The sequence below is a fragment of the Triticum urartu genome, chromosome 5 (assembly GCF_003073215.2).
Source record: "Triticum urartu cultivar G1812 chromosome 5, Tu2.1, whole genome shotgun sequence".
NCBI lineage: Eukaryota > Viridiplantae > Streptophyta > Magnoliopsida > Poales > Poaceae > Triticum > Triticum urartu.
The window spans coordinates 369,117,244-369,130,983 of NC_053026.1; the positions used below are offsets into that span (position 1 = coordinate 369,117,244).

The 13,740-nt window shown below is 49.0% G+C and overlaps 1 protein-coding gene across 1 annotated transcript; it reads right to left on the bottom strand.

Annotated features, from left to right (window-relative positions):
- Positions 1–8,881: 8,881 nt before the first annotated feature.
- LOC125509088 (probable glycerol-3-phosphate acyltransferase 3) lies at positions 8,882–11,839 on the bottom strand. Its single transcript, XM_048673970.1, has 2 exons — positions 11,006–11,839; positions 8,882–10,013 (listed from the first exon to the last, which is right to left on the bottom strand). Exons 1-2 carry the CDS (start codon positions 11,711–11,713, stop codon positions 9,096–9,098), a joined length of 1,626 nt encoding a protein of 541 aa, XP_048529927.1. The 5' UTR covers positions 11,714–11,839; the 3' UTR covers positions 8,882–9,095.
- Positions 11,840–13,740: the final 1,901 nt, after the last annotated feature.

Sequence of the window (13,740 nt, forward strand, 5' to 3'; positions counted from 1 at the left end):
CGTGGTTCATCCGATGAGATCATCGAGGAGCATGTGGGAGCCATCATGGGTATCCAGATCCCGCTGTTGGTTATTGACCGGAGAGCCATCTCGGTCATGTCTACATGTCTCCCGAACCCGTAGGGTCTACACACTTAAGGTTCGGTGACGCTAGGGTTGTAGAGATATGAATATGCAGTAACCCGAAAGTTGTTTGGAGTCCCGGATGAGATCCCGGACGTCACGAGGAGTTCCGGAATGGTCCGGAGGTGAAGAATTATATATAGGAAGTGAAGTTTCGGCCATCGGGAGAGTTTCGGGGTCACCGGTATTGTACCGGGACCACCGGATGGGTCCCGGGGGTCCACCGAGTGGGACCACCCATCCTGGAGGGCCCCACGGGCTGAAGTGGGGACGGGAACCAGCCCATAGTGGGCTGGTGCGCCCCCCTTGGCCCACCCCCTGCGCCTAGGGTTGGAAACGCTAGGGTGGGGGGGGCGCCCCACTTGCCTTGGGGGCCACTCCACCCTTGGCCGCCGCCCCCCTAGGAGATCCCATCTCCTAGGGCCGGCGCCCCCCCCTTGGGGAGCCTATATAAAGGGGGGAGGGAGGGGCAGCCGCACCCTTGACTCTTGGCGCCTCCCTCTCCCTTGCTACACCTCTCCCTCTCGCAGAAGAACGGCGAAGCCCTGCTGCGGTGACTGCTGCATCCACCACCACGCCGTCGTGCTGCTGGATCTTCATCAACATCTCCTTCCCCCTTGCTTGATCAAGATGGAGGAGACGTCACGCTGACCGTACGTGTGTTGAACGCGGAGGTGACGTTCGTTCGGCGCTAGGATCTCCGGTGATTTGGATCACGACGAGTACGACTCCCTCATCCCCGTTCTCTTGAAAGCTTCCGCTTGCGATCTACAAAGGTATGTAGATGCATCCGATCACTCGTTGCTAGATGAACTCAAAGATGGATCTTGGTGAAAACATAGGAAATTTTTTTGTTTTCTACAACGTTCCCCAACAGTGGCATCATGAGCTAGGTCTATGCGTAGTTCTCTTTGCACGAGTAGAACACAATTTGTTGTGGGCGTAGATGTTGTCAACTTTCTTGCCGCTACTAGTCTTATTTTGCTTCAGCAGTATTGTGGGATGAAGTGGCCCGGACCAACCTTACACGTACGCTTACGTGAGACTGGTTCCACCGACTGACATGCACTAGTTGCATAAGGTGGCTGGCGGGTGTCTGTCTCTCCCACTTTAATTGGAGCTGATTCGATGAAAAGGGTCCTTATGAAGGGTAAATAGAAGTTGACAAATCACGTTGTGGCTTTCACGTAGGTAAGAAAACGTTCTTGCTAGAACCCTATTGCAGCCACGTAAAACTTGCAACAACAATTAGAGGACGTCTAACTTGTTTTTGCAGCAAGTGTTTTGTGATGTGATATGGCCAAAGTTGTGATGAATGATGAATGATATATATGTGATGTATGAGATGTTCATGCTATTGTAATAGGAATCACGACTTGCATGTCGATGAGTATGACAACCGGCAGGAGCCATAGGAGTTGTCTTTATTTTTTGTATGACATGCGTGTCATTGAGAAACGCCATGTAAATTACTTTACTTTATTGCTAAACGTGTTAGCCATAGTAGTAGAAGTAATAGTTGGCGAGCAACTTCATGGAGACACGATGATGGAGATCATGGTGTCATGCCGGTGACAAGATGATCATGGAGCCCCAAGATGGAGATCAAAGGAGCTATGTGATATTGGCCATATCATGTCACTATTATTATTTGATTGCATGTGATGTTTATCATGTTTTTGCATCTTGTTTACTTAGAATGACGGTAGTAAATAAGATGATCCCTCATAATAATTTCAAGAAAGTGTTCCCCCTAACTGTGCACCGTTGCGACAGTTCATTGTTTCGAAGCACCACGTGATGATCGGGTGTGATAGGTTCCAACGTTCACATACAACGGGTGTAAGACAGATTTACACATGCAAACACTTAGGTTGACTTGACGAGCCTAGCATGTATAGACATGGCCTTGGAACACAGAAGACCAAAAGGTCGAGCATGAGTCGTATAGAAGATACGATCAACATGAAGATGTTCACCGATGTTGACTAATCCGTCTCACGTGATGATCGGACACGGCCTAGTTAACTCGGATCATGTTATACTTAGATGACTGGAGGGATGTCTATCTGAGTTGGAGTTCATTAAATAGATGAACTTAATTATTATGAACTTAGTCTAAAATATTTACAATATGTCTTGTAGATCAAATGGCCAACGTTGTCCTCAACTTCAACGCGTTCCTAGAGAAAACCAAGCTGAAAGACGATGGCAGCAACTATACGGACTGGGTCCGAAACCTGAGGATCATCCTCATAGCTGCCAAGAAAGATTATGTCCTACAAGCACCGCTAGGTGAACCACCTGCTCTCCCTGCAGAACAAGACGTTATGAACGCTTGGCAGACACGTACCGATGATTACTCCCTCGTTCAGTGCGGCATGCTTTACAGCTTAGAGCCGGGGCTCCAAAAGCGTTTTGAGAGACACGGAGCATATGAGATGTTCGAAGAGCTGAAAATGGTTTTTCAAGCTCATGCCCAGGTCGAGAGATATGAAGTCTCCGACAAGTTCGTCAGCTGTAAGATGGAGGAAAACAGTTCTGTCAGTGAGCACATACTCACTATGTCTGGGTTACATAACCGCTTGACTCAACTGGGAGTTAATCTCCCGGATGACGCGGTCATTGACAGAATCCTTCAGTCGCTTCCACCGAGCTACAAGAGCTTTGTGATGAACTTCAATATGCAGGGGATGGAAAAGACCATTCCTGAAGTATTTGCAATGCTGAAATCAGCAGAGGTACAAGTCAAAAAGGAACATCAAGTGTTGATGGTGAATAAAACCACTAAGTTCAAGAAGGGCAAGGGTAAGAAGAACTTCAAGAAGGACGGCAAGGGAGTTGCCGCGCCCGGTAAGCAAGCTGCCGGGAAGAAGCCAAAGAATGGACCCAAGCCCGAGACTGAGTGCTTTTATTGCAAGGAAAGTGGTCACAGGAAGCGGAACTGCCCCAAATACTTAGCGGACAAGAAGGCCGGAAAAACGAAAGGTATATGTGATATACATGTAATCGATGTTTACCTTACCAGTACTCGTAGTAGCTCCTGGGTATTTGATACCGGTGCAGTTGCTCACATTTGTAACTCAAAGCAGGAGCTGCGGAATAAGCGGAGACTGGCGAAGGACGAGGTGACGATGCGCGTCGGGAATGGTTCCAAGGTCGATGTGATCGCCGTCGGCACGCTACCTCTACATTTACCTACGGGATTAGTTTTGAAACTCCATAATTGTTATTTAGTGCCATGTTTGAGCATGAACATTGTATCAGGATCTCGTCTAATATGAGATGGCTACTCATTTAAATCCGAGAATAATGGTTGTTCTATTTATATGAGAGATATGTTTTATGGTCATGCTCCGATGGTGAATGGTTTATTCTTAATGAATCTCGAGCGTAATGCTACACATATTCATAGTGTGAGTACCAAAAGATGTAAGGTTAATAATGATAGTCCCACATACTTGTGGCACTGCTGCCTTGGTCACATAGGTGTCAAACGCATGAAGAAGCTCCATGCAGATGGACTTTTAGAGTCTCTTGATTACGAATCATTTGACACATGCGAACCATGCCTCATGGGTTAAATGACCAAGACTCTGTTCTCAGGAACAATGGAGCGAGCAACCAACTTATTGGAAATCATACATACTGATGTGTGCGGTCCAATGAGTGTTGAGTCTCGCGGTGGTTATCGTTATGTTCTCACCCTCATTGATGACTTGAGTAGATATGGGTATGTCTACTTAATGAAACACAAATCTGAGACCTTTGAAAGGTTCAAGGAATTTCAGAGTGAGGTTGAGAATCAACGTGACAGGAAAATCAAGTTCTTGCGATCAGATCGTGGAGGAGAATACTTGAGTCACAAATTTGGCACACACTTAAGAAAAAGTGGAATAGTTTCACAACTCATGCCGCCTGGAACACCTCAGCGTAATGGTGTGTCCGAACATCGTAATTGCACTCTATTAGATATGGTGCGATCTATGATGTCTCTTACCGATTTACCACTATCATTTTGGGGCTATGCTTTAGAGACTGCCGCATTCACTTTAAATAGGGCTCCGTCGAAATCCGTTGAGACGACACTGTATGAATTATGGTTTGGGAAGAAACCTAAGCTGTCGTTTCTAAAAGTTTGGGGATGCGATGCTTATGTCAAGAAACTTCAACCTGAAAAGCTCGAACCCAAGTCGGAAAAATGCGTCTTCATAGGATACCCTAAAGAAACTATTGGGTATACCTTCTACCTCAGATCCGAAGGCAAGATCTTTGTTGCCAAGAATGGATCCTTTCTAGAGAAAGAGTTTCTCTCGAAAGAAGTAAGTGGGAGGAAAGTAGAACTTGATGAAGTATTACCTCTTGAACCGGAAAGTGGTGCAACTCAAGAAAATGTTCCTGAGGTGCCTGCACCGACTAGAGAGGAAGTTAATGATGATGATCATGAAACTTCAGATCAAGTTGCTACTGAACTTCGTAGGTCCACAAGGACACGTTCCGCACCAGAGTGGTACGGCAACCCTGTCTTGGAAATCATGTTGTTAGACAAAGGAGAACCTTCGAACTGTGAAGAAGCGATGGCGGGCCCAGATTCCGACAAATGGCCGGAAGCCATGAAATCCGAGATAGGATCCATGTATGAAAACGAAGTATGCACTTTGACTGACTTGTCCATTGAGCGGCAAGCCATAGAAAATAAATGGATCTTTAAGAAGAAGACAGACGTGGATGGTAATGTGACCATCTATAAAGCTCGGCTTGTCGCTAAGGGTTATCGACAAGTTCAAGGGGTTGACTACGATGAGACTTTCTCACCGGTAGCGAAGCTGAAGTCCGTCCGAATCATGTTAGCAATTGTCGCATTCTATGATTATGAGATATGGCAAATGGACGTCAAAACGGCATTCCTTAATGGTTTCCTTAAGGAAGAATTGTATATGATGCAGCCGAAAGGTTTTGTCGATCCTAAGAATGCTGACAAGGTGTGCAAGCTCCAACGCTCGATTTATGGGCTAGTGCAAGCATCTCGGAGTTGGAACATTCGCTTTGATGAGATGATCAAAGCGTTTGGGTTTATGCAGACTTATGGAGAAGCCTGCGTTTACAAGAAAGTGAGTGGGAGCTCTGTAGCATTTCTCATATTATATGTAGATGACATACTTTTGATGGGAAATGATATAGAGCTTTTGGACAGCATTAAGGCCTACTTGAATAAGAGTTTTTCAATGAAGGACCTTGGAGAAGCTGCTTATATATTAGGCATCAAGATCTATAGAGATAGATCAAGACGCCTCATAGGTCTTTCACAAAGCACATACCTTGATAAGATATTGAAGAAGTTCAATATGGATCAGTCTAAGAAGGGGTTCTTGCCTGTGTTGCAAGGTGTGAAATTGAGCTCAGCTCAATGTCCGACCACGGCAGAAGATATAGAAGAGATGAGTGTCATCCCCTATGCCTCAGCCATAGGTTCTATTATGTATGCCATGCTGTGTACCAGACCTGATGTAAACCCTGCCGTAAGTTTGGTAGGTAGGTACCAAAGTAATCCCGGCAAGGAACACTGGACAGCGGTCAAGAATATCTTGAAGTACCTGAAAAGGACTAAGGAAATGTTTCTCGTTTATGGAGGTGACGAAGAGCTCGTCGTAAAGGGTTACGTCGATGCTAGCTTCGACACAGATCTGGATGACTCTAAGTCACAAACCGGATACGTGTATATTTTGAATGGTAGGGTAGTAAGCTGGTGCAGTTGCAAGCAGAGCGTCGTGGCGGGATCTACATGTGAAGCGGAGTACATGGCAGCCTCGAAGGCAGCGCATGAAGCAATTTGGGTGAAGGAGTTCATCACCGACCTAGGAGTCATACCCAATGCGTCGGGGCCGATCAAACTCTTCTGTGACAACACTGGAGCTATTGCACTTGCCAAGGAGCCCAGGTTTCACAAGAAGACCAGGCACATCAAGCGTCGCTTCAACTCCATTCGTGAAAATGTTCAAGATGGAGACATAGATATTTGTAAAGTACATACGGACCTGAATGTAGCAGATCCGTTGACTAAACCTCTCCCTAGAGCAAAACATGATCAACACCAGAATTCCATGGGTGTTCGATTCATCACAATGTAACTAGATTATTGACTCTAGTGCAAGTGGGAGACTGTTGGAAATATGCCCTAGAGGCAATAATAAAAGCATTATTATTATATTTCCTTGTTCATGATAATTGTCTTTATTCATGCTATAATTGTGTTATCCGGAAATCATAATACATGTGTGAATACATAGACACCAACATGTCCCTAGTAAGCCTCTAGTTGACTAGCTCGTTGATCAACAGATAGTCATGGTTTCCTGACTATGGACATTAGATGTCATTGATAACGAGATCACATCATTAGGAGAATGATGTGATGGACAAGACCCAATCCTAAACATAGCACAAGATCGTATAGTTCGTTTGCTAGAGTTTTTCCAATGTCTAGTATCTTTTCCTTAGACCATGAGATCGTGTAACTCCCGGATACCGTAGGAGTGCTTTGGGTGTACCAAACGTCACAACGTAACTGGGTGACTATAAAGGTATACTACGGGTATCTCCGAAAGTGTCTATTGGGTTGACACGGATCAAGATTGGGATTTGTCACTCCGTATGACGGAGAGGTATCTCTGGGCCCACTCGGTAATGCATCATCATAATGAGCTCAAAGTGACCAAGTGTCTGGTCACGGGATCATGCATTACGGTACGAGTAAAGTGACTTGCCGGTAACGAGATTGAACGAGGTATTGGGATACCGACGATCGAATCTCGGGCAAGTAACGTACCGATTGACAAAGGGAATTGTATACGGGGTTGCTTGAATCCTCGACATCGTGGTTCATCCGATGAGATCATCGAGGAGCATGTGGGAGCCAACATGGGTATCCAGATCCCGCTGTTGGTTATTGACCGGAGAGCCATCTCGGTCATGTCTACATGTCTCCCGAACCCGTAGGGTCTACACACTTAAGGTTCGGTGACGCTAGGGTTGTAGAGATATGAATATGCAGTAACCCGAAAGTTTTTCGGAGTCCCGGATGAGATCCCGGACATCACGAGGAGTTCCGGAATGGTCCGGATGTGAAGAATTATATATAGGAAGTGCAGTTTCGGCCATCGGGAGAGTTTCGGGGGTCACCGGTATTGTACTGGGACCACCGGATGGGTCCCGGGGGTCCACCGGGTGGGACCACCCATCATGGAGGGACCCATGGGCTGAAGTGGGGAGGGGAACCAGCCCATAGTGGGCTGGTGCGCCCCCCTTGGCCCACCCCCTGCGCATAGGGTTGGAAACCCTAGGGTGGGGGGGCGCCCCACTTGCCTTGGGGGCCACTCCACCCTTGGCCGCCGCCCCCCTAGGAGATCCCATCCTAGGGCCGGCGCCCCCCCTTGGGGAGCCTATATAAAGGGGGGGAGGGAGGGGCAGCCGCACCCTTGACTCTTGGCGCCTCCCTCTCCCCTGCTACACCTCTCCCTCTCGCAGAAGAACGGCGAAGCCCTGCTGCGGTGACTGCTGCATCCACCACCACGCCGTCGTGCTGCTGGATCTTCATCAACCTTTCCTTCCCCCTTGCTGGTTCAAGAAGGAGGATACGTCACGCTGACCGTACGTGTGTTGAACGCAGAGGTGCCGTCCGTTCGGCGCTAGGATCTCCGGTGATTTGGATCACGACGAGTACGACTCCCTCATCCCCGTTCTCTTGAACTCTTCCGCTCGCGATCTAGAAAGGTATGTAGATGCATCCGATCACTCGTTGCTAGATGAACTCATAGATGGATCTTGGTGAAAACGTAGGAATTTTTTTTGTTTTCTGCAACAGTTCCCCAACAATTATATCATTGGGTGAAAGAACCGCGGATTAGTTTCAAGTGGATGTCCGTCCACTTGAAACTAGTCCACACGGTTCTTTCACCCCGTGATGTAATAACTCATTATGATGTAAAAACAATTTGTAAATTCCTGTTGTATGAAAATTTGTGTAAAGGTGTACGAATACAACATGAAATAAAATACGAAATAATAGTAGCAGCGCGGGCAGAGAGAAGCGCTACTACTAATTACCAGCAGCGCTCCTCCTGGAACTCGCTGCTACTAAGTCGATTTAGCCGTAGCGTGGGTGGAGGCACGCTATTGCTATTCGTTAGCTGTAGCGTCTTATCAGTAACGCACCACCCCGCGCTACTGATAGGTTTAAAACCCGCGCTGCTGCTAGCCTTTTCCCTAGTAGTGGGCGTTGGTCACGATGCGGCCCATATACCTTTGTATCTCGTCTCTTTGCCTTGCCGGCTGGAGTTAGAGCTAGGAGAATTTTGTGCTGAGTTGTATCCCTCTTTGTTTTTCCCACACCTTGTGTGGTGCTCCTTTTTTTTTCCCATGTGTCTCTCTGTAATTTTTCTCCTAGCTATCAATGAATGTTACACAAGCTTTACGTATTTGCCAAAAAAAGGAGTTAAACGAATAGACCATGTGCAACGTCATGTACACCCACGTATCAGACAAAACGAGGCTGCATCAGCAAACCAACCCACGTGCACTCCTTTGCATCCCTCAAGCCCAGGCCTGCTCAAGCCTGGCTCCTGGAAACTACCGATTTGGGAGTTCGCAAGGATACAAATGCAGAGTTGTTTTAAGGTTCGTGCTACGCAGTTCCAATATTGAATGCAGGCAGCCAAGCGGACCAAGTTCTTTTCGCATGGGTCAGATTGAGATGTATGCAGGCAACCAAATACGAGCATGTACTCAACATGTCTACACTCAATATAGAAAATATATGGCAAATTCTTTCTAAAAAAAGACTATGACAAACTCCATACTAAAGGGGTAGCTGTATCGATGGCTGAATTCATCTGAAAAGTAAAAAAACGCGGCAAACTAACCTAACAGTAGGTTAATACATTAAAAAAAGGACCAGAAATGCCTAACTGAACAAACTAATGAGCTATTCTCCCTCCGGGAGGAGCAGAGCATTTGTCGCTGGCTCTGACGACGCCATCGTTGCCGGCGAGCATGAGGTACTTGTCCTTCCTTGTGAGCATGGTGCATCCGTAGCCGAGCGCCTCCCCCATCTTCCTCTGCACGAGGTTGGCCAAGTCGGTGCTGGGCACCTCCCTCCCCATCGCCGCCGTGGTGCGCACCCGCTCCAGGAACTGCACCGTGTAGCACATCCTCGGGTTCACCATGTAGTAGAGCGGGTCGAGGCACTTGAACCCGCCCGCCGTCGTCGCGTAGAACATGGACGTCTCGACGGCGATGCCGACCGGGACAACGTCGTCGCTGAGCTCGGCGAACAGCGGGCTGAACCGCAGCAGGTAGGGCTCGCGGCAGGTGGTGCCCTCGGGGCAGACGACGACGAGGTCGCCGCGGTCCAGGAGGCGCGCCATGGCGCGGCCGTCGCTGTCGCGGTCGCGCGTCAGCCGCACGGTGCGGCCGATCGGCGAGATGAGCTCCGACAGCCGGCTGAGGCTGTAGGACACGGCGCGCACCTGCCGGTCCAGCGCCACCGAGACGTACACCGGGTCGATGAGCGTGCGGTGGTTGCACACGAACAGCTGCCCGCGGCCGCGGCCGTGGCCGGGCGGGGGACCCGGCCGCTCCCCCTTGAGCCGCCACGACATGCCGGTGGCCGCCAGGATGGGCGTGGAGTACCTGTACGGCACGGTGAGCGCGACGGCGAGACGGGCGGCACCCAGGGCGGCGCCGATAGGGAGCCACATGAACATGGCGAGCGTGCTGCCGGCGGTTGGCCGGAGCGCGAGCCGGCCGTCGTGGAACACCATGGCCTTCGGGTACTTGGCCCTTGGCAGCGCTTGCCACCCGGCCTTGTCCTCCTGCGTCACGTGGTAGACCTCCTGCTCGTGCGTACATATACACAAAGTAAAGGGTCACAAGTTTCCGGCACGTAACACAGTACTACGTATACTAACTAACTACAGTACGACGACACATGAGAAAATGAATAAATTTGCACGAGTTGGACATAATTCCCAACCGTTTGATGCTACTTTGCGCGGCAACTTTTGCATGTAGTATGAATAAGATTAGGCTCGTCCGTGACTATGCAACCACTTGTGCGTGAGACCAACTGTTTCATTGAAGGGGTGACAGGTATCATACTACTGCTCCATGGAGTACTTTGTCAGTTCAGGCGGGAATTTAATTATCACGATCGGAGCTAGCAGAAAGGGCAAATCAAGCATGAATGCTTGCACGGGCATCACTTACGGCACCTACTATTTTGAGTTTTTGACAGATGAAATGTCTGAATCGTGTGCACTTACCTCCTTGTATGCATGATTTTGTACTACCTCTAGCTAAAGATGTAATGTTCTTCCGGTAAAACAACGTACGTTCTTAAGACCCATCACGCCACATGCTAAATTTATAAATTAATGGAGAAAGAAGTCTCGTTAATACAGGCAAAAAAAACTTTGTATGTACGTATGACAAGAAACAAGAAAGACTCAATTACAAATCTGACATCAGATTTTTGACCATAACAAATCAAAGGTTTTTTAGGTCAACGTATGTTTGCTAATGATGGCAATTCTAGTCTGCAATCATGGCAAATCCGTCTCAGTTTTTTTCCAGAAAATTGTCGTGCTTAACTCAATTTGTCATTATCATACACATAAATGGCCAAAAAATGTTTGATTTGTCGTGCTTAAAAATCTAACTTCAGATTTGTAGTTGAGTCCTTTCCTTTTTAGTAATGTTAAAAATTTGACGTCAGATTTTTAACACTACCGGAAAAGAAATTCATGCATGTGCTTCATATTTTGTTACACTTAGAAAATGCATGTAATAAATTTTCATATGCAAGGTAATAATGGTACAGCAGTACCTTGCAACATCGTGAGAGAGGATGTTGGAGAAACTCCAAGGAGCCAGAGAGGCCCACAGCATCACTCTCCAGCATGATCTTCTTCTTCTCCAACGCCACCTCTTCCTCCTCCATGAGACCGGTGTAGAACCCACAGAGCACCTTCATCCGCCTCCCCACTACCACGTCCGCCCCGAGATATTCCCTCAGGAACCCCTCCACCATCACCCTCGGCATATTCGTCACGCAGACCCTCCTCTTGGCGCCTCTTATCGCCTCGAATGCTTCCGCGGCCACGTCCTCCATGAACCACTTTGGCAACACGGCGCGGCCGGCGCGGAACCGGCTCTCCCGGAGGCCGCAGAAGGCCGCCATGGCCATGACCCTCAGCGCCAGGACGCCGCCGATGCCCACGCAGCAGAGCAGAGGGTAGAGGAGGAGGAGCACGGCGCCTCGCAGGAACCCTCCCGCCTCCAGCGCCACGAGCATGAAGTAGGGGAAGAGGCCGGAGGGTGACGAGCGGAGGAGGCCGCCGTCGACGTCGACGACGAGGGTCCGCGCGGCGGCGAGCCTGTCATTCGCCATGGGAGGGTGCTGTCGCTGCAGCGGCGTGGACGGGAACGCGGCGGCGGTGCTACCGCCCTTGCTGCTCGAGAGCCATGGCCTCCCCTGGAAGATGAGCGAGAGCAAGGTGGAGAAGAGCCTCTGCGGCAGCTTCTTCTTGGCCATTGTCGACGAGCTTAAGTTTGTTGGCAGAACGCTCCCCCCTTCCCCACCGGTGGTTTAATATGCTAGTGGAAGCTATGGCCGGGCGGATTGGGCTGGTTGGAGAGAGGTCGGTGTATGTATGGATGATGGATTGCCCCTTATATCGGCAACTACAACCAACGAGAGCTCTCGCCTGTTGTTGAAAGTTGAAACATGCATGAAATGCGTTATATCGTACGTATAGCTATCATGCATCTGCCATGTGTGTGACGGTTCGGCGAGGAAACAATTGACCGGCCAGTACCCTGAACGGAAACTGCACGGACCTTAAAGACACGTACGTACGTACGTATACGTACGTACTGATGTAGTGATACGTGGGATTGTACATTGTAGTGCATTGCCCTTTAGTCGGTAAAGAAAAAGTAGCACGTTAATCACTCTACCTTTTGCAGATAGTAACTGGATGCATCACGGAGACTCAACTTGCCACTTTTCCTGCACGTACGGAGTATAGCCTTTTCTTCTCCAGAGGGATGGATATTGATTGGGCCAGCACGTACGTACACGACATATGTGATATGTCCCACACCGACCTGCCGGCCGGCGACTTGAAGTTTTCGCCATGGACGACTTGTATGTATGCAGAGGTGATATGATGAGTTTGGAACTACGCAGGCACCTAGCTAGCAATCTACCTAACTATACCTAACCTGCACTGCATATGGCCCTCACTCTCGCCGTGATTTGCGTTCGAACAGAGCAACGAGGCATCCGTGCCGCCAAAGGAGCCTGGACTTTTGAGTTGGTCTCAGGGATGGAAACGCTGCCGTGTCGGTCAAACTCTAGGTATGATTTGTCTTCTCAAAGAGAAGAAGAGAAGAAGACGGAAAAAAGTTCCTCGGAAGAGCCAAATCCCCCTGATATAGTGTTTGAAAATGAGTTTGGAATTACAGAGGCACCTAGCTAGTACTCATTTTATTCTTGTATTTTTCTTGTAGCAACCGGCAGAAACTCTACCTTTTCATTAAAATTCATTTAAGAAGAACTGAAGAAGAGAATTGACCAGTTAATATGGTAAGTGATCAAAAGTCGATACAACTCCAACACACACCAGCCCCAGTCTAAATATCAACAAGTCGACAACACTGTCAGCCTTGTGACCATAGTGGACACCATACAACACGACATAGAGTTGTAGCGGCGGCAAGACAACACAAAGCACAAGGCACATTCATATGGAAGAATACCATACCTCCAAGTTGACGCCCCAAGGGGGGAAGTGACAGGCACACCGTTGATGCCCACTCCGGCCAAAGCCGAAGCAAGGGTTTTCACCCAGAGAGTTTGAGACCCAACTGGATATGGGGGATGAATGGGCTCCTCGAGTGCACCTCAAAAGAGGGAAATGACGCACGTGGATGTCGTTGTTGTCAGCCGTAGTGTGAGGCTTTCACCTGGAGCTCACCAAACGCAAAATCACCGCATCACGTTCAACTATCCGCCCAGCAATTGTAGCCTTGCATCCCAGACAAGCCGCTACCGCAAACAACCACCACCATGGCAACATACCATATAGCAGCACCTCAAATCTGCCATGGCCACCCCAACCCAACCCCCGGCTGATCGCGCGGCCATCCATGTCACAATGCATCCACTAGCAGGCATGAACCACCGCGGGCTACATCTTGCCAGGGGATGCCTAGATCCACCGCCATCAGATGGTATCACGGCCAGCACGCGGCACTGTCGACCACCAAGATGACCAACATGATCTCTAGAGAGACGGCATGGCCTTCGCGACCAACGGGGGAACCAAACCTGTCGCACTTGTGATAGCCCCACACTAGGTGCTAGATACGTATTGAGCATCCCTGGATCTGTGACCATGCCGCCTACTGGGACTCGAGCCACACCGCACAACACCTCGATGCCAGACCAAGTTGTTGCAACAATAACTATTGACCGACCAAGCCACCACAGGATGCCACCACCCTAGCCTCCCAATTATTGTTGCACACTGCACCAATGCATGCCGTTGCCGCCCC